The sequence below is a fragment of the Urocitellus parryii genome, chromosome 3 (genome assembly GCF_045843805.1).
Source record: "Urocitellus parryii isolate mUroPar1 chromosome 3, mUroPar1.hap1, whole genome shotgun sequence".
NCBI lineage: Eukaryota > Metazoa > Chordata > Mammalia > Rodentia > Sciuridae > Urocitellus > Urocitellus parryii.
In genome coordinates this window covers 193,491,708-193,513,236 of record NC_135533.1, presented here as the reverse complement: position 1 = coordinate 193,513,236, position 21,529 = coordinate 193,491,708, and the positions used below count along the sequence as shown (strand labels likewise).

General features: G+C 33.4%; 1 protein-coding gene across 5 annotated transcripts in view; it reads left to right on the top strand.

The window, feature by feature from the left end:
- Lrrfip2 (LRR binding FLII interacting protein 2) overlaps positions 1–21,529 on the top strand; it is an 89,280-nt gene that overhangs the window by 48,059 nt on the left and 19,692 nt on the right. For 3 of the 5 annotated variants that reach the window (XM_026406755.2, XM_026406741.2, XM_026406748.2), the window contains exons 16-21: positions 1,432–1,509; positions 3,443–3,532; positions 8,820–8,864; positions 10,448–10,564; positions 13,504–13,575; positions 20,302–20,472. In XM_026406755.2, coding sequence (XP_026262540.2) covers positions 1,432–1,509; positions 3,443–3,532; positions 8,820–8,864; positions 10,448–10,564; positions 13,504–13,575; positions 20,302–20,472 — 573 coding nt within the window. The remainder of the gene's footprint in view (positions 1–1,431; positions 1,510–3,442; positions 3,533–8,819; positions 8,865–10,447; positions 10,565–13,503; positions 13,576–20,301; positions 20,473–21,529) is intronic. The other 2 variants (XM_026406771.2, XM_026406764.2) reach the window with 1 other exon arrangement.

Genomic DNA, 21,529 nt, shown 5'->3' with positions numbered 1-21,529 from the left:
GATAGTTTCATATTAGCATATTATTTTTAATGGCAGTTTTATTCCATTAATGCATAGGTATACATTTTAAAAATCATTCCCTATTCATAGGCAATTAAGGTTGTCAGATTTTTGCTCCTATAACACTTTTATAATGAACTGTACATATACTTATCTGTGTGTATTATTGTGGACTTTGGTGTACACTATATATAGTACATGTAAATAAATGTGCTATGTACACTTTATATAATACATGTAAATAAATGTGCTATCAATAAATATACATTTATCCATTTATATTATTAAGTACTTCTATGAATGGATCTTCAAGGTAATCTGCACATCATGAAATAATAGGATTAAAGAGTATATGCTTTTAATTATGATGCATATTACCATATTGTCAATAAAAGGCTATATTCATTCACATTCCCAAAGATAAATGATGACTTTAGAATCTACCTTATTATTCTCAATAATGTTAAATAATGGGGAAATTATTTAATCAGTTTATTATCATCAAAGATTTACTTTGTGGAATGGAATAGATGAGCTCTGTGGACTTTCTTTTAAAATTATCTTTGGCTCATTTCTGCCATGTCCAAGTGGCAGTTCTCAAAAATGCCATTTCTATATTTATAAAAAATTATACTCAGATGTTTAAGGATATAAAGACTTTTCACATAAGGAGGAAGTTTATTTTTAACCCATTTAGTAATAAAATTCTACTTGTCAATATTTGGGCCTGGTAACATTTTTTTAATGTTCCAGGACTGGTGGCACCTTGCAAATAGAACTTGATAATGTAGTTTCAGTCAAGTGTGGGACCTTGCCCTTGTGAGCTGGCTGTATCCTGTTTCATTTGCAACTTGGATTCAGAGTTACTTTGTGATGCCAGAAAGGTTTCTTAGTGATGTCAGAATGGGGAAGCAGGAAGAAGATTGCCCCATCCATGTAGGGTAATATTAGATATATCTCTACAAATTACATAGGGATGAATAAAAGGAAAAACGATTCATCACTTCAGTGTCCTTGCTGGTAGGAAATTCTGTCTTTGATACATATTATTGAATGTTGAAATTTTTTTCCCCTTTCTCAAACTAAAACATTGAATATATTTATTGGTTCCATGATAGGATCCCAAAGGATCTGGAGGTTTAAAAAGCATGAAGTCCCTAGCTAGTTTTGGCTTTTACTCATGTCTTCCACTTTGTTTAATTTCAGTATAAAATTCTGCTTTATTTTTTATGCTTTTTGGAAATAGCTTTTGATTTTTAATGATAGTTCATTACGCTTTGCAATAGCTTTTCTATTTAATGACACACAACAGATTGTGCCAATTATATGGAGTGTTTGTATGCTTCTCAAACCTTCCCTATCATGCTTACAATCAGGTAAGACCTGTAGTGAAACTCAATCTTTTTAATTATCTGCATTTAATATCTATAGCTGGTCAACGATGACACCTCGAGCATTGTATCTTCTCTATCTTCTGATTGTGCCAGTCATGGGCGAAGGGAGAGTGTGGTGAGCATGGTTTGCATGCAAACAAATATAATGAATTTTAAAATGACAACAGTGTGTGATCACATGAAATCTATTGGTAAAATTTGCATTTGACAGAAAGAACATTTTCCTTAAATTTAGTTTGTATGAATAATTTGCCAAATAATGTGTGCTCTTGAGACTATGAATAGATCTTTTTAAAGTTACCAATACTACAAATTTTAAAAATTCTTGTCTGACACATTCAACTAATTATTAATTGTAGAGGCAACAGATATCTGTTTTAGAATACAAATGATATAGTTGAAGGTTATTTTATGAAGCAGGAAAATTTATAGAATTAATGACATTTTTGTGATATTTAAGGAACTGATTTGGAAATTATATTGTTGAGGATGTGTGTTAGCTTGGAGCTAGAATAAAGAGCCCTAGGAAGCTGTGATTTCTTTAGAAAAAAACCAAGGGCATTTAATGCAAGTATGTTATGTGAAAGATTATAAATCCAAAGTTTTCCTAAAGAAAGGGAACACCAAATGTTTTTGAGACTTGTTGCCAAAATTTGATTTACCTAATTAAAGTAGTTGTGATACCTTAGCCAATTAATTAATGCTCATGTGTACAGCTAAAAGAGAAACAAGAAACTGAAACATCTGAAAGCACCTCAGAAGGCAATGGAGTGGAAAGGGCAGGGGCTTTGATGTAATGATGCTTGGTCTCATATGCATTTCCGCTACTTAATAGTTGTGCCGATAGCAGTTTTTTAATATTTACAATGGAGATGTTAATGGCTATCTTTGTAGTCAGGCTTAATATGGATTAAATGAATGACAAGGTGGAAGATACCTATTAAGATTCTGAAATAGTAGGTGCAGATAATTACTACATGTAAGTCCAAGTATGCTATTGTTTTGAATAAAAATAGCATTGCTTAATTGTATTAATCCTTAGAAAAACTTTATACCGTTAAGCCTGTTTTGTCTCTGTGATTGGGCTTCTGAATTCCTTTAAGGAGAATAGTTTTAAAGCAAGGTAAATGGTCAGCTGAGGTAAGAAATAGCTGATCAAGGTTAAAAATTATTAATTCAGTGTTAATGGAGTATCTTTTGAATTTGAGGCAGTGTGTTAAGTGCTACAAATGATGTTGTCAGTCTCTGACATGATTGGAGTTTATGTGCTAGTGAAAAAAATTAGGAAATAAGCTGTTAAGAAAGGAACAAAAAGAAAAGAAATTATAGTGACTATAAAGAGAAAAAGCAGGCAATATGATAGGGAACATACAAGTGTGCGTTTGTATGTGAGTAGTTCTTTGGATGGAGTGGTAAGAGAAAGCTCTCGAGGAAGTGACTTCTGAGCTGACACCTGAAATTGGACAAGTCAGCTGCTCAGTGGGCTGGGAGAAGAACTTTCTAGGCCAGTGCTGAGGATTTATATGGGAAAGAACTTGGTGAATTTGAGGGACCCAAAAAAACCAGTGTGATTCCCTTCCTTCATTATTGTGTCCTATAATCCCTGGCGTGGGGAATACGAGAAAGAGTATTGTGGAAATTGAGTCAAATTTTTGGCAAGCACCTTGAAAATACTTTAGTATTCAACATATATGTACTCAACAGAGTGAGTATTATAATGAATTATAAATTTTGTGAAATACAGTAAAGGCTTTCAATAGTGTTCTAGAGACCCCTTGTTGATGGTAACAGATGTCTTAATCTATAGTATAGAATTCAAGTTAAAATGAATAAAATAGTTTATTTTAGGGAACTGTGATTCCACTTAGGAACCCCTTCTCTTTTCTTTTTACTTTTTTGAGTATTGTGAAATTTTCTTATTTCAATTCATGGTATTTTATCACACACCAAAATTTAAACAAACTTTCTCCTTATTGGCTAATGTTTTTATCTTTTTCTTCTCTCTTTTCTTAACTTTTAAAGCATCTCATTTTTTTTCTGACTGAAAGGTTTCTGCTGCTGATTATTTTAGTCGCTCCAATCGTAGGGGAAGTGTTGTCTCTGAGGTTGATAACATCAGTCTTCCAGATACGACCAGTGTGAGTGTATTGACCAGTGTGAGTGTATCGCATGTCACAATGATTCTGTCTTACACTTGTGACTAACAGTTAATATGGTAACTTTTTAAAAATTAGGAACTTTAATTTACTGCGTAGGAAATATTTATTTGAATCTACTAACATAAACTATAGCTATTTGTTTTGGACTATATTTATTATTATGTCCTTTTTAATAAATTATTTTTCCTGTGATTATTTTTGCTCATAGAACTCATCAGGAGCTTCAGGCAATTATCCCTATTTTGCCAATTTGCCTCATCTGTTTTTTACTCTTTTTACTTTTTTTTCTGAATTATTTTAGAGCAAATTCTACACATTTTGTCATTTTTCATTAATTCAAAATCTTTTCAGATCTACTATACCATTATCATACCTAATGAAATAAAAAAGCAATTCCTTAATGCCATCAAATTCTTACCCTATATCCAGATATTCCTGATTGATCTTGCAAATTTCCCCCCTTTTTGAAGTATGGGCGCGTGCCTGTAATCCTAGAGACTTGGGAGGCTAAGGCAGAACGATTGAAAATTCAGTGCCAGCCTGGGCAACTTTGTGACTATCTCAATGTAAAAAATTTTTTTTAAAATTTCCCCTTTTGGCTTTGCTGAATCTATAAAGTGATAAGTAGACTTAAAACTTGAATAAGAAAGTATACTACTTAGTAAAATGTCATTAGTTGATAACAACTGGGAAGAATCTGAATAGATTTTTTTTTTCCCCCTTAGTGCTAGGGTTGAATCCAGGGCCTTGTGCATGTGAGGCAAGCACTTTACCAATTAAACTATATCCCCAGCCCCATGAATCTGAATAGATTTTAAACATGTAGATTATGGTGTTGTTTTGAAGAAATGTGTCTATCCATTGTTTTCACATTCATTAGGAACTGAATTAAGGAAAGACTGTCCAGCAGAGATAACTTGGGTCATTTGTCTTATTAAAGGAGCTCTAACCATCAGATTAGGATCTACCTGCTGATCTCATCTTTGTGACATTTGCCCTTTGTTGCTGGTATTAGTGTTGTTTTGCCCACTGACCAGTGCTGTCCTGATTGTCAAGCACTTTGGAGGGGATGAATGGCAGCATTTCCTTCTAGAAAAGTTAGACATTAGTTTTCTAATGTCTAATTATAATTAGCAATTCAGGGATTATTTCAAATAGCTATTTCTGAACTATTTTAATCCTAGAAAATAATTTCAAGTGTGGCCTTTTAAATATTCCTGATTGTTGACTTTCAAACCTGCCTATGCAATAGTATCAGCTTGCTGTGGGTTGAATCAAGGACTCTCTCTACATATAAAATTAGATGATTACCTCCCAAGTCATTCTAAAATATTAATTTGCTTAGTAGCCTCTTCCCCCTCCCTCCCGCCTAGATATGGACAGTTACATTTATTTTGTATACTTGTTCTCATACAGATTTTGTTTCTGTCATTCTTCAATTTAGAGTGTCTGAGTTAATGGTTATGTCCTTCTTACATTTATTTCTTGGAAATTTACTTAGTAATTACATAGAAATGAAAAAGTTGACAGTTATTTAAATCTCTCCCTATCTCTACCAATTACATGTAACTCTTTAATGAAGGGAAAAAAAAATGTCTTAGAGTAGAGCTTGCAAATCTTGTTATTTTACAGGCTTCAGTTCACTGGCTTTTATTAATGACTATATAAGGACTTATGTGATATTTTTAATTTTGTCTCTTGGAAAAGCCTAAAACATTTGCTGTTTCTCCATCTAGAGCAAGTAATTTTTCCTAATAGTATTTATTTCACAGAGCGTGCTATGATTCACTTCATTGTAGACAAATAAAAGGCTGACTTGATATTGGTAGGCCCCTCACCCATTTTTAAAGATAAGTTGGAAATCTGCAATTTCACTGTGAAATATTCTGATTTTAAAATGCTGACAATAAATTCAAATTTTTAGAAGATACTTTTAAAAATATTTATTTCTCTTTTTTAGTTATAGATGGACACAATACCTTTACTTTATTTTTATGTGGTGCTGAAGATCAAACCTAGGGCCTCGCACATGCTAGGCGAGCGCTCTACCGCTGAGCCATGGCCCCAGCCCCTAGAAGATACTTTCTGACTGCTCCATTGTGTGTACCAAATATGTTTTTATAGCTAATAGTTTTATAACTTCTGAGCTAAGAGGTGTTGAAAGTCAGGTCCTGATTCTGCAAGTCTGTGTACTATTTATGGTCACCTTAGCTCTATGTCATTTTTTTTTTTCTTTATTGGCTTCATTTTTGTTCTAAAGGTTTAACTGGAATAAAGGAAAATAATGTAAGTGTGCTAACTAAAATTTTGATGATTGCTAATAATTAAATCCACTTCTGATTGGAATTGTCATCCAGTTTTGCTTTAGGAACTTATTAAAAATGATTGTTTTCTTCCCTTCTTTGGCTGGGGAATCAGATCTTCCATTTTGTTTTTTCTTTTTTCAAACAATATTTGAATAGCAATAACAAGCCAGTACAGGTTGAGCATCTCTAATCCAAAAAATCAGAAATCAGAAATTCTCCAAAAACTGACATTTTTGGAGAACCAAAATAGTGCCACAAATGAAGAATCCCACTCTTGACTTTGTGAGAGGTCACAGTCAGTACTCTGGCACACTAAAAATAAAGTGTAGAATCATCTTCAGTCTATGTGTATAAGGTGTACATGAACAATAAGTGAATTTCATATTCAGACTGGATCCCGTGCCCAACATATCTCATTATGTATATACCAATATTCTAAAATCTGAAAAAATCCAAAATCTTAACATTTAAACATTTCAAAGAAGGGATACTTAATCTGTATATGTAAATATACATATTTAAATATATATAAACAGGTTTTATACACACACACACACACACACACACACACTAAACAGAGGATTCTGATCTACTGACTACATTTAACAAATTACACTATGAATACCTTTGTAGATTATAGTTTTATACCTTAAATATCATTACATTTTATTAAACTTGAAAAGCTTTTTCAGGATCTTGGCAGACTCTTTGGGTCTCATTATAAATATTAACTTGTCATTGCACTGCTGCTAGTTAGACATCCTGGCTATTGAATCCCCTGGGGCTTTAGAATACCAGATTTCACCTAGCTTTACAGTAAAAGTCTCAGAAGTGAGAGCCAAAGCATCTCTGGCCAAGTCACTGCAGCCACAATAACTGGACTGCAGCATGACTGCTCTGGGCATTTTTTGCTGGTTTAACAATCCCTGAGGTTTGGCGCATGATCTCTTTTTGAGTTGCGACAGTTGGGATCTGTCAGAAGATAGAGAAAGTGATAAGATTCAATGTTGTGATGGCCCAGTTTGGTGATGCCAACTTCTGAAATCTAAAATTATTCCAGGGTGATGTTCTGCTACAAAATGGGTGAGTTTGGGGGGTAATTTTTGTAAACAGCAAATAGGAAGAAGGATTTAAATAGACTTAGAAGAATATTTTTATTTTGAATATTTCTTGCTTTTCTCCTTAGCTTGTTAGCAGAAATGAGTTCGAAAACACTCTGAGAAAAATAAGGCAGTTTATTCAGATATAATAATTCTTTTTCCTTGAAGAATAACTCGTTAAATATCAGGCAGTGCATTTTACTAGTACAGATTTGAGGAAGGACTATTACCTTTTAAGGCAATAATTGACAATATTTAAAAACAACTTTTGCTTACTGTTATTACTTGTTTGTTGCAAAACATTTTATATATTGTTTTTAAATATATAAAAGTAATGAAGCAAGAGTAATGAAGCAAGAAGTAACAGAGTTAAATGTCTAATATTTTAGTTACTGTTATAATAAAAGGTGTTTATAAACATGATGAATGTGAGTAATAAAAAGAAGACGAAAAACTTTTTAAAAAAATATGAGGAAGTTAAAGTGTTCTGAGTAGAACCAGTAATAATAATGTTTTGTATTTTAATAATTAACTGATGAAGGTTTTCAGATTTCTTCTCTAGTTTGGACTGGGAAGGCTGATGTAGGGTTTGGAGTCTGGGTATATTTTATGTTTCTTTAGTTAAACCCTTATGTGCCTTTTCCCCCTAGTGGTAATTGGGATAGTATATGCAAGTAAATAACATGAATACTGGATTTCATAAAACTGAGGTTTGGACCCAACTCTGATATTTAGTAATTGTTCAACCTTTAGCAAAATCTTTCACCTCTGAATTTTCTCCCTTAGCTCTAAAATCAGAAATTTAGACTAGAACTTTGAGGTTCTTCCCTTCTTGAAACATTGTCCAAAACAGCTCCAAAGCCTTTCAGCAGAGATGGGTTGATTCACTTATGATATATCACGATAACAGACTACTATAAAGCTGTTCAAATAAATGAGGTAAATAAATATATAAGTACAGATGGAGTATAGGATGTACTTATTCATATATCCAACAAATTTTATACTAAATACTATATATTAGATGTTATTATTGGTACTAGGTATACAGAGAAAAACAGGACTTCTGTAGAGAGATCAGACCCTAAGTAAGTGAATAAATATAGTATCAGAGTGATAAATGTTATGAAGAAAAATGAAATACTTTCTCAAAACATTGAGAATTTGGTAAGGGAATAGAAGAAACAGAATATATCTGGAACACTAGTATCAGAATTTTTAATGATTTACGGATTGGTTGCCGTTGGTGATTGGAGGTCAGAATATGGTATGTTAGGGAGAAAGACCTATTTCTGATATCACCATCCCCATTTTCTTTGGCCATGTATGCAAATATTACTCAAAACAGAACAAAAACATTCTTAATGATTTGAGGAAAAAATATTTGATTATATTTAATGTGCTTTAGTTCAATCTGAACTACTTTGGCTAAGTATACTAGTCTTATCTATTTGTGTCTTAATAATGTTTAGAAATATTTTTTTTGGCTTTTGGTTTATCAGGACTTTTCTTTTGATATGTATACACTTTTTGTATTAACATTTGCAGTACTAAAAACTTAATTTTATATGTAGTTTTCTTTAATGCATTTTAAATACCATGAAAAGAAAATCTATCCAAAATCTATCCTTTTAATGAATATTGCTTGCTTAATGCATGTCTTTCTTAGGATAAGAAATAAAGTTCTTGACATTTTGTCTTATATGTCTTAACTTTTATATTGGTTTTAGTATATTTACTTTTAGGTTTTAAACATCACTGAACTTGGGAAACTCAAATGAGATCACTTCTTTTTGGCTCCTAAAAGAAAAATCAACATACTAAGCATCTTTTCTGATTTTTATCTCTGTTCTTTTATAGTTGGATGAAAAATCTGACAAACAGTATGCTGAAAATTATACAAGGGTGAGTATATAAATTCCTAAGGGAATTATGTTCTCAAGGTCAATTAAACTTTTCTATGACTTGTTCATTATTTTACTACAATTGGCCTGATGGAGCTACTCTTGCTCCCTTCATCTATTTCCTGTCCTTGACCCCTCAGAATTCCTCTTTAGTTAAATCATGTGAAACCCTGGGAAGAGAAAAGACTGCATTTTATTTCATTGAATGTCACCTCTTTAGCTTTTGGTTGTTCTTTTGGTTTTCATTCCTCTAGAAATTTATCCTGAGAAGCCATTAAACACTGGAATTGAAATGTGCTTAGGAGTGGTGGTGACAAACTGAGGATTTGATTTCTTTATACATAAGTTATTTCCTTAAATAAAGTAACTTTTTTGTGTTAGTTTCTAACTTTAACTTTTCTTCTAAAAGTAGCTTTAGAAAGTTGGTTAAGGAAATCACTTTTTAGGAATAATTTTATATTATATCCAAGAAAGTTATATCAGCTTTGTCCAGTAGACATACAATGTAAGCCACTGTTTTAAGTATATACATTAGTCTAAATTTTCTTGTAGTCACATTAAAAAATTAAAAGAGGCAAAGTTATGTTATATTTAATACAAATATCCAAAATATTTCAACATAGAGTCAATGTGAAAAATTAATGATACATATACTTCTTCCTTTTTTCCACACAAAGCTTTTGAAATCTGGTATATATTTTATATTTAATCTCAGTTTGGTCTAACCACATTTCAAATGCTCAAAAGCCACATGTGGCTAGTAGCTAGCATATTGGACAACACAGATCTATATCGTTTATTAATCAGCATACTCACATGAAATTAATTTTGGAAAGAGTAATCTGAATTCCTATTGATAGGCAGTGTTGTTGCTTTCAGCTGCAAATAGAATCTCTGTCTTTATCAGCAAAGTATTAGAAAAAGAAGAGATTCTTAAAGCAGTTTTAGGAACTAAATAGGGGAAGTGCCAATTAGCATATCAGTTATAAAGGTCTAAAACTGCCTTAAATTAGTATATTGTGATCACCTGAGTGCTATTTGAATATAGCAATGATTAACTTTGAGAATAAACAAACTAGGTTGAGGGTGGATGTAGCTTGGTGGTAGAGGCACAAAAAAGATTGTGAGAGGAAAGAAGGAGGAAGAAAAGAACCACCTCCCATTAAAAACAATTTCCTTCTTGGTTATTTAATTCTAGATTCTAATAAGGTGTTTGAGTTAAGAAAATTATGCTTAGTAGGCCTGTACCCTTCTCTGATGGCTCTCTCCCAGAACAACTTAAATTGCCCATTGTGATGGTACTTGGTAACTTCCTGACTACACTGTTTTAGTATATCCATCTGAAGTGCACATCTGCTTCTACCACCCTCTACCACTCCATTTTTAGTTTCCATAGCAAATATATATATATATATTTTAAATATTTATTTTTTAGTTATCGACGGATACACATCTTTGTTGGTATGTGGTGCTGAGGATCGAACCCGGGCCAGGCGAGCTCGCTACCGCTTGAGCCACATCCCCAGCCCCGCAAATATATTTTTAAAGAAATAAGATTCAAGTATCATATTTCTCTCTTTCTAGCCTTCATCTCGAAATTCTGCCTCAGCAACAACTCCTCTAAGTGGAAACTCATCCAGACGAGGAAGTGGGGACACCAGCAGTTTAATAGATCCAGACACCTCATTAAGTGAATTGCGGGTAAACCGCAACTTTTGGTTTGCTTTTTAAAAAGTCTTCTGGTTTCTTTGTAGTGTACTGGAACTTTTAATATTTAACGTGACTTATTAGAAAGAAGTGACTATAAATTCCTTAAAAATAATTAATAATACAGTTTAAAAATTTGACTTGGATATTTCAGAGCCTGCAGGGAAAGAATCAGATTATTCCTTTTTTTGTTCTCTTTCCTGAAATTTTGATGGTATTAGAATAAGTTCTACAAATGCAAAAAAAAAAAAAAAAAACCAACTTTGTTACCAATTCTATCAGAATTAACTGGCCATATTTTAAATGGAAAATATGTGGGTTTACAAAGAAACAGACTGGGAAATATTAGTCTTTTGAGCCATTGTAGTAGTATTTGGCTACTTGAATATAGTTATCTTTTTTTTCATAATAATATTTGAAGTAATAATAATATTTTGACAACCAAAATACATGAGATAATGAAACACTTATTTGACTCATTAGTTGTGTCTCTTGTCTTTTTAACCTTTTAATTTATAAAATGAAAACTTAAAAAAATATACTTGAAAGTCTACTTGCTCAATCTGAAATTTGTGAGGAACAGAGAAGGGTACTGAAAGAAATTGCCTTCCTCTCTTCCTTTCTTCATTCAAAATTTATTGAACACTTGGTCCTGGAGAAAGGAAACAGATTCTGGCCTTCAAGAGGCCACACTGTTTCATAGAGAAGACAAACTGATTCAAAGCAATAAATCCAGATTGTGTGATACTATAGTAGTACCAAGAATAGGCTAAGTTAATTCAGAAAGGCATCATCTAAATTAGACTAGGAGAAGAGATAACAAAAGTCTTTTCAGAGAAGACAAATTTGAGCCAGAGTTTGAAGGGAGAATAAATATTAATTAAGCAAAGAAGTTGAAGAGGGAGGGTTTTCTTAGATGCATGCAGAGGACCAGAATGTTATGGCGAAGTTGCCACAGGATAGACTGAGAAGTAAGAAGCAGTGGTGGGTGAGAGGGAAGTCTGGGAAGAAATGAGGGCCCAATCACAAAGCATCTTCTATGCCAGCCTGAAAAGAATTCAGTTTTTTTTTTTTTTTTTTTTTTGTAATCCTGGGTAGCTAGCAAGCCTTTATTTTATTTGTTTATTTTTATGTGGTGCTGAGGATTGAACCAGTGCTTCACATATGCAAGGCAAACGTTCTGCCACTGAGCTATAGCCCCAGCCCAGGAATTCAGTTTTCCCCTGACAATTCTGTTATATTAAGTAGGGGACCAATATTCTCTGATTTGAATTATTAAAAATAACTTTGGCTATAGTTCAAAGGAAGCATCACAATAGAGAAAAATAATAACCCTGTGGTTGAACAATAAAGATCAAATGGGCAAGTCAAAATGGAAGGGAGAAAATATAAGAAACATAATCTGAAGTGAATATGTGAGGCTGGAAATTTGTTGGGCAGTAAGTGGAGGTGGGCAAGAAGAGATTAAGAGAAGGTTTTAACCTTCTTTTAAAAGTGGGAGTGTTGGGCTAGGGATATAGCTCAGTTGGTAGAGTGCTTGTCTTGCATGCATAAGGCCTTGGGTTCATCCCCAGCACCAAAAAAAAAAAAAAAAAAAAGTGGGAGTGTTTACTGTTTTCATGGATTGGATTGAGCCAGTAAAGAGTAAGGTTGAAGATTGAGGAAGAGTAGAGGATGACAGAGCAAAATGCTGAGCAAAGTCCAGGGTTCAGATGGTCTTGCCTAGTCTGAAAGTCCCTTCCACTGACACAGCAGTGGAGGAGGTAGAACAGGTGGTGACCAAGTAAGATTGTAGGTAAGGTTGGAACAGGAGTCTGGTTTGTGAAATGGGCTGGACACAGGAGAAGAGTTGATCAGTCCAGCATAGCTGTGGCATTGAAAATATCAGTATTTATTGAGCTTTTACCATTTATAAGATGTTGAGTGCTGATGGTGCATTGTTGAATAAGACAATTTCCTGCCTTTGGATGCTACATTCTAGTGGGACAAAAGGACATGAGAATAAGGTCTTCCATTCTCAGACTGAACTCTCTCTTTAAATGACCACCTTGAAGGAATGAGATTTTGTGCCCTAGCACCTGGTTTCTGATAGATCCTTAGTAAATGTTTGTTGAATGAATCAATGAGTAAAAGACAAATCTCCCAGGGAGGGAATGAAGTGGGCAGGGGAAGCATAATACCCAAAATATGTATGATTGGCCTTTAGCAGTTGATCCTGCCTATAATAGCAGAGTTGCATTTGGGGCCCTCTGGCAGTTATGTCCCACCTGAATTGAGTATCCAAAATAGACCTTATATAACAGGGTCAGGCACAAGGGAAATAATATTTTCCATTTAAAATTTGGCCTATTTTAGTTTTTTTAATAATACAGTGGTAATATTCAGAGCAAATGCTTTTCTTATCATTTATGTGGTATCATCAGGTTAAAATGTCTCATTTAACATTGTATTCAAAATATGTTTAACTTCCCTCTCTTTCTCCCAAATTAATTGTGGTCAGCAACCAAGTCATTGAAAGATAATTTTGTTCATAATATTTTTGAAGCTTACACATGAATCAAAGTTGCTGATAATTGATTTTACTCTATATTTTACTAGTTGCAGGCTAAAAATTATTTAAGTGATTTATTAAATTAAAAATTTTATAATTTATATACCTTTTTTCTGTATACAGCCCTACCCCCATTTACTGATGTTGTTTTCAGTAGAATTAGTGCCAAGAAAATATTTAACATTAGCTTGATTTCTCCAGACCTTACACCAGCCCCACTATCAATTTAACCTATTTGCCCCTTTAATGGTTTGGGGTAATAGCTTTGGTTTCTTTTAGTTTGGAATGTACAAAAGTAAGTCATATTTTCATCTGACTCTTTTAAGACTTAAGATATGTTTGTGCCTGGTTTTATGCAATGGTTCATTCCTATGTCCTGCAGGATATCTATGAACTTAAGGACCAGATACAGGATGTAGAAGGGAGATACATGCAGGGGCTTAAAGAACTAAAGGTATCAGGGTCCATTTTGCAGCCCAAGCATGCTCTGTATGCAGAAGTGTTGGTTATGGTGACTTCACAAGTTCTGTTAACCCACTGCACATAGCTTTACTAACAGTGTTTGTCTTTCAAGCATGTGCTTAACCTGCAAAGCATAGGAAAGTCAAACTTTCAATCTCTGCTTGTTTAGATGTTGAGTATAATTTTTGGAATATTCAGCAAATAATTATACCTTACAGTTCTGAAGACTTGTAAAATAGTTGCACATCTCTTGTGTTTTAGCCATAAAAATTTTAATTGGGCAAACACCTAAAAATATTTCAAGAATTTTTTTTTTTAAATTGAGAATTGAACCTTAAAACTCTTCCAAGCTAAATGAAAGAATTTTACTTATTTCTATCATCAAATTCAGTCAGTATTAAAAGCAGGCATAAGAAGCAAATGAGAAAGTATTATAAATATCCCCTTTGGAGGAAGGAATCAGAAGATATGAGGCCTATATTTTCTTTTTGTTTTTACTTAGGCCAAAATAATCTCTAGTGCCTTAAAGAATTTGGAGGTAAATTTAAGTGGGCTTTATCTTTTCTCAACAAGGATGACTAGTAGCTTTCAATATAAATGTATGAGATAAGGGGTTATGGAGTATAGCTCAGTGATAGTGTGCTTGCTTAGCATGTGGGTTGTAAATGGCATTTGTTACCATGTTCTTTCCCTACTCATGTTTCATTATGAAGGATCAAGCCTAGTTTTATGAAGAAACCCAAAGTTTAGGTCTGCATATAGCATCCTGATTTGCAATAAAAATATGCACCAAGTCTCTAAAAATGCAAAAGCAAGACATTCAGAAAGGTGACTCAGGATATGCTCAAAGGATAAAGCATGAACCTCATGAGCAGGACATGATTTGAAGTAGCTGCGCTCCCAGCCACCACCTTCATGCTGGTGCTTTGGTCCATAAGTTCAAATTCAGGACCACAAAGGGTGGGAAGTCCTATAGGGAGTATCCATGAGGGAGGCCTGAAAGCTGCTAATAAGACCACTTATGCCTGTAATCCCAGTGGCTAGGGAGGCTGAGATAGGAGGATCAAAAGTTAAAAGCCCCAGCCTCAGCAATCTCGAGGCACTAAGCAACTCAGTGAGACCTTGACTCTAAATAAAAAATATAAAATAGAGCTGGGGTTGTGGCTCAGTGGTAGAGTGCTTCTGAGTTCAATTTCTGCCACCTCCCCCCAACCAAAAAAAAAAGACCATGTGAGGTTGAGTAAACATCAGGAAAATTTAGTTACTCTTCTCATATAATCTTATTGGTCTAGTCTTCAGGATTTAATCCTGATTTAAACTTTTAAAAACATAATTTGTAGAAAAATCTTGGGTTCAAGAAGCAAATTCAGTACATTAAATAAATATGTGCATATTAAATTCTCATACCTAACAGTGTATCATCAGGAAACCAAACAAGTGATTCAGAGGCAGTCTTGTTTTAATTTTTTAAAGATGTTTTCTCTTGTATTTATTGCATTTATCGCATTCTTTGAAGTATACAAAAGAACAGCTTAGATTTGACACATGAACAGTTAAGATTCCCCCCCCCACTTTTTTTTTTAGTTCATGCTAGTATATAACTGAACTTGACTTCAGATTATGTTTATCCTTGGGAGGAAAGTCTATCTGGTGATGAAGCATTGTGTTGTGATATATTCTATTTTAAAAAGTATGTTGGTTCACTGCAAATGCCATTATTCTTTTTTAGTGGGGAGGGTGGGAGCCAGGATTGAACTCAGGGGCACTCGACCACTAACCCACATCCCTATTTTATTTAGACAGGGTCTCAACTGAGTTGCTTAGCGACTCGGTTTTTGCTGAGGCTGGCTTTGAACTTGTGATCCTCCTGCCTCAATCTCCCTAGCTGCTGGGATTACAGACATGTGCCACAAATCCAGCGACATTATTCTTGATTATTATGTTTGCCTTTGGACTGTTTTCCTCAAGTCTTCCCTTTATCTTTTCTTTAATCAGGAAAGTTGAGCCTTCAGCAATACACTGTTTATCCCATTCCATAGTACTGTTTAGTGTGCACTTACCCATAAAATACAGTAAAATATTTTTGAAAAACAAGTGAACTAAAAGATTTTTAAAAATTAAAAACTAAGTTAATTTTAAAAACTATTAAAATTGATACCTAACTAAATTTTAACGTGGAATAACAGCAGTAAATAAAAGAATGTAGTAAATCTTGTTTCTAGCAACCGAAAACTTTCCAAGGCATTCAAAAAAGGCAACCTGTAGCATACAATGTATAGTATATAATTTATGTTTAAAAACATAAACAGAGGCAAGCAGTAACTGCATATGAATGAATAAGAAATGCCTGATAGGTTCTCCACCAAACACTGATGTCTCTGGAAGGCACATGGTCAAGGAAGAAATTTGCTTTATCTGTATTGTTTTTCTTGCAGTGAAAATCTTATCATGTTTTGCTTAGGTACTTTTAGGAGCAGTTGGTTTTTTAACTGGTAGTTAACATTTCAGAATTACTAAAAATATTCTTAAAATCTTGACTTACCATTACTATCTGACCAAACTTAAATTACTTAGCCTCCCTGTCATCTGTTATCTACACAATGGGGATGATGGTAAATATCTGATGGAGTTACTCATAGATTATATTCAGTAAGGCATATAAAGAACATGTAAATACTTTATAATACCCTGCAATTATTATTAGGTGGTATTGTCATAACATTAGTTAAGAACCTACCTGAAGCTGGGTATGGTGGCACATACCTGTAATCCCAGCTTTTCCAGAGGATAAGACAGGAGGAACACCAGTTCAAGATCAGTTTTGGCAACTTAGTGGGACCTTGTCTCAAAAAAATTAAAAAGGGATGGGGGTGTAGTTCAATTGTCGAGTACTCCTGGTTGAATATCCAGTTAATCTCCATCCCGACCCACCACCCCTAATCTTAGAGGCCAGGGTTTGACCCTGTATATTTCTAAAAATGTTGAATGCAAAACTTCCTCTTGATAATTTGAGAGGCAGGACTGGTACTAAGATACTCAATGTATCTCCCTCAAACTTTTAGCAGTAGAGTATTCTGTGATTTTTTCAGGCCATGAGGAAGGACACCAGCTTACCTTCACAGCAGGCCACGAGGAAGGGGCGACACCAGCTTATCTTTGCAATCACTTGGGTCCAACATAATCTTGATTTAGCCAAAAAAAGTCCATCTTTGGTAAATGTTTTTTGGTAAGAAACAGTTCATACTCCACTTCCTTGATGATCTTAGCCTGAATGGATGGATCATCTTCCACTCTCCCAAACAATTTAAGTGTGTATCACCTTTACTAACACTTGACATATAATGACAAATAGTTGATAATATTTATGGATTTCATATTCGCTATCTCGGTCTTTTCATAAATTTGGAAATTAACATTTGTTAATCAATTTGTACAGTTTCATAGGTTATTAACTAGGTTTTGAGATGTAGAGGACAAGAACAAAACTCATGCATCTTTGTAAAAGTACATAGGTACTTGGTTCATTTTTATTGACCATTTTGTAATTAAGACCTTTTGAAAATGTTCTTCCAAATATTTCCCATGCCTTTGCTTCTTAGAAGAAGTGTAGGAATAGAGTTTGACTTAAGTAATCCCAGGAAGAACTATCGAGAGGAGTTAATAGACTATGGGTATAAGTATTACATTATAACTTGGCCAGTCTGATGAAATGTCTACTGTGGGCATACACTGAGAATAAAATGATTAAGGTATCATGTCCATTAAATCAAGTAGTACACAAACTAGTTGAGGGTTTTGGTCATAGGGCTGTGAAAGTTTGTCCTAAGAGTTATATGGGCATTTAAAAATAAAAGAAAGAATTTATATTTGGAGTCACAGGGTTATGGACTATAATTTAGTTAAATATGTGCCTGGAATACTAGACCTGCTGCCCTTTACAACATTACTTTTGGAACTTGGCATTTCTCCACTGTTGTTTCCAGAAACACCTTTTTAAAATGGACAACTGACTGATGAAATCTTAGGCATGAATAAATATTAATATGCATAATAAATTACAGTGTTGTCATTTTATTAGAGAAAAGAATATATAGGTATATACAGTCAGATTTTAAACCTTTACCCAGTGACTTCAAAACTTTAGGGTGCACAAGAATTACCTGGAGCCTTTTAAAATATATATATTGATATTGCTAGGCTCTACCTCCAGATTTTCTGATTCAGTGGGTCTGGGAGGAAATTGAAAATTTGCATTTTTACCCTACCGAATTGTGTTAAGAACTTTTTTTTTTTTTACTTGTCAAATGAACAAAAATCATACTAAATTCTGCATTACATTAATATTCTATTACATATGTACTATTATTCAGTTGACTTTGCTTATAATCTTTATTTAGATTGAATGTTTCTAATACTAGTTTAAATCTTTTGTGAAGCATGATTTTGGAGAGAGAGAGAAATGTATTTGTGTGTATTCTTATTAAGGTATAATTCACACACTATAATATTTGCCCATTTTAAGTGCATAGTTAGTGGTTTTCAGCATAATCACAGAGTTGTGCACCTACCACTATAACCCTAGCTTTAGAACATTTCATCACCCCAGACACAGAGGCTCTGTACCTATTAACAGTCATTTCCCATTCTTCCTCTCCCACTCCCATCCTTAGTCTGAGCAGCTGCTAGCTTTGTCTTTATAGATTTGCCTATTCTGAAGATTTCATATAAATAGAATCATACAGTATGTGATCTTTTTTGGTTGTTTTTTCATTTAACATAATGTTTATAAGATTCATCCATGTTATAACATGTATTGGTATTTTTTTAATGACTGGATAATATTTCATATATAGATTTACTTACTACATATCATTTACTATTTTTGCTATTATGAATATTACTGCTGTGAACATTTGTGTACAGTTTTTATGTAGACCTATCTTCATTTTTCTTGGGTACATAAGTAGGAATAGAATTACTGGATCATATGGTAATTCTATATTTAACAGTTTGAGGAACTGCCAAACTGTTTTCCAAAGTAGCTATACCATTTTACATTCCTATTAGCAATTATAAAGGATCCAGTTTCTCCACATCTTCCCTAAAACTTGATATCTTGTTTTTTTCTTTTTGATTATAGATTATAGCCATTCTAGTGAATGTGAGGTGATATCTCATTGTTTTGGAGGGAACTAGGAATGAACCCAGGGATCCTTTCGCACTGAGCTACATCCCCGTCCTTTTTATTTTTTATTTTGAGACAGGGTCATGCTAAGTTGCTGAGGGTCTCCCTAAATTGCCCAGGCTGGCCTTGCACTGATGATCCTCCTTCCTCAGCCTCCCAAAGTTGCTGCAATTACAGGCATGAGCCACTACACCCAGCCTCATTTTTTGGTATTAATGTGCATTTCCCTAAAGTCTAATAATATTGTTTTCATGTGTTTACTGGCTGTTTGTGTATCTTGGTTGGAGATATTTCTGAGTCCCTGCCCATTTTTAAATTGAGTTATATTGTCTTTTATTGTTGAGTTGTAGGAGTTCTTCATATATTCTAGCTATAAATTCTTTATCAGTTATAGGATTTACAAATATTTCCTCCCATTCTGTGGGTTGTCTTTTCATTTTCTTGATGGTTATTTAAAGCATAAAAGTTTTATTTTTGAAGAAGTCTCTTTTAAATTTATTTGTAGGGGGTTCATAAGCTTTCATTGTTGTACCTAAGAAACCACTACGTACCCCAATGTCCTAAAGATTTACTTATGTTTTTTCTCTGAAGAATTTTATAGTTTTAGCTGTATGGTTCATTTTGAGTAATTTTCTGTGTGGTGTGAGATAGGGGCCTAAATTAATCCTTTTCATATGTGAGTGTTCAGTTAACTCTATCATTTATTCTTTTCCCATTGAAATATATGACCATACTTGCCAAGAATTAACTGATTATAAATGTAAGGGTTTAGGATTTGGAGATCTTTTTCCCTTGAAACTTGGTTTGTAAGCATTTGTGCTAGTATTTTAAAAAATTTATTTCTAGAACTTAATTTCTTTTTCTAGGTGAAATGTTTTTCATTTTTGCTTTTAAAAAATCAATAGGTACAAGTAATTACCAAATTAAATATAATTATTAGAAAAACATTTATAAGCTATTTTAGGTAGAAGTTTTGAGGTGTATAAAATATCAGGCATTTTGTGGTAGCTCTCTTTAAATATTTGTTTTTGTATTGCTCATTTATAAAAAATGATTAAAATTTGAATAATTGCTAGAAGAAAGTTTATATATTTACATTAGCATTATCACACACAGTAGGAAAGTATGGAAAACAGATGTTCAAGAAGTGGCAAAATTTTGTTGTTATTGTTATATACTGTATTTTGAACACTACCAGGAGTAACATTTCTGAAAATATCAATGATTCATTATTTTCTGACTCTTACAATTATGTTTTCCACATACGTGTACACCTTTCAGAAGCTATATTGCTGCTTGATTTGTTTTCTTGGTGAGCAGAGAGGAAATATATTTCTTAGAAAGGCTCTATTGGCTTATTATCATCTTCCTGTTTTATGTGCATGTTACTTAACATGGAGTTCCCAGACTGCTTTTATTTTGTGAAAATGCATCTTTATATGTTTGTGCCAGTGCTATAATTTCCTGTGATATTTCTTATATACTATACAATGAACATATTTAAGATACCAAGCTGATGACTTTATCATTTAGGAGTCTTTGTCTGAAGTGGAAGAGAAATACAAGAAAGCCATGGTTTCCAATGCACAATTAGACAATGAAAAGAACAATTTGATCTATCAAGTGGACACCCTTAAGGATGTTATTGAAGAACAGGAGGAACAGATGGCGGAATTTTATAGAGAAAATGAAGAAAAATCAAAGGTAATTGCCTATCTTGTATCAAACATTTTATTGGATCAGAAAATAAGATCCAGCCATTTAAAAAGTGATGAGGTCAATAGGGATTTGGAGTTTTTTTTTCCCTGTGATCTCCAAATCCAGCCTAAAGAATGATGTATTAATGGTCCAAGAAACATTAAAAAAATTTTTTTTTTTAGTTTTATTTTCCCTATTTTTATTTTAGCACATTTGGTCAGCATGTGCTCTTTTTTAATTTTTTCTTTTTTCTTTTTTCCAAGAAACATTTTTGCAAAACTTTTCTGTGTGAACACATTTTCCTTTCTCTTAAGTATACCCTTAGGAGTGAATTTGCTGGGCCATAGAGTAACTCTCTGTTCAGTTGAGGAATGACAGACTGTTTTCCAAAGCAGCTTTACTGATTTACATTTCTTACCAGCAGTTTATGCAGGTTCTGATTTCTTTGCATCCTCACCAACACTTATTATTTGTCTGGCTTTTATTCTTCCCATCCTAGTGGATATGATTTTGATTTGCATTTCCCTGATAGTCTGATGCTTTGGAGTAGATTTTCATGGTCTTATTGGTATATTTTCCTTTGCGAAATGTCTATTCAGATCCTTTGTCCATTTTTTAAACTTGGATTATTTGTCTATTATTGAGCTATATGAATTTTTATAAGTTCTGAATACAAGTCACTTATCAGATACATGAGTGGCAAGTATCTTCTCCTGTAGACTTTTTACTTTCTTTTGCTTTATTAACTTAAGTCCACTTTAAAGAGAAACTTCCTTATTTCTTATTATTCAGATGAGATGGTTTACATAGGGAATGGGTTTACATAAGGAAGGTAAGATAAAGGCTTAATTCTTTGCCTTTATTTACAAGTTTTCAAAACAAGGAATTATCATTATGAAGTCATGAATTCAAACATTTGATTTTTTTTTTCAGTGCATTGCAGCTTTTATTCTTATTGATGCTCAAATTGTCCCACTTTTGGCTAGTGTGAGCCTCTTCAGGTTGATTCCCCACTATTTTTGATGAGTCTAATTGTTTGTGATAGCTTCTTTGCTTTCTGACA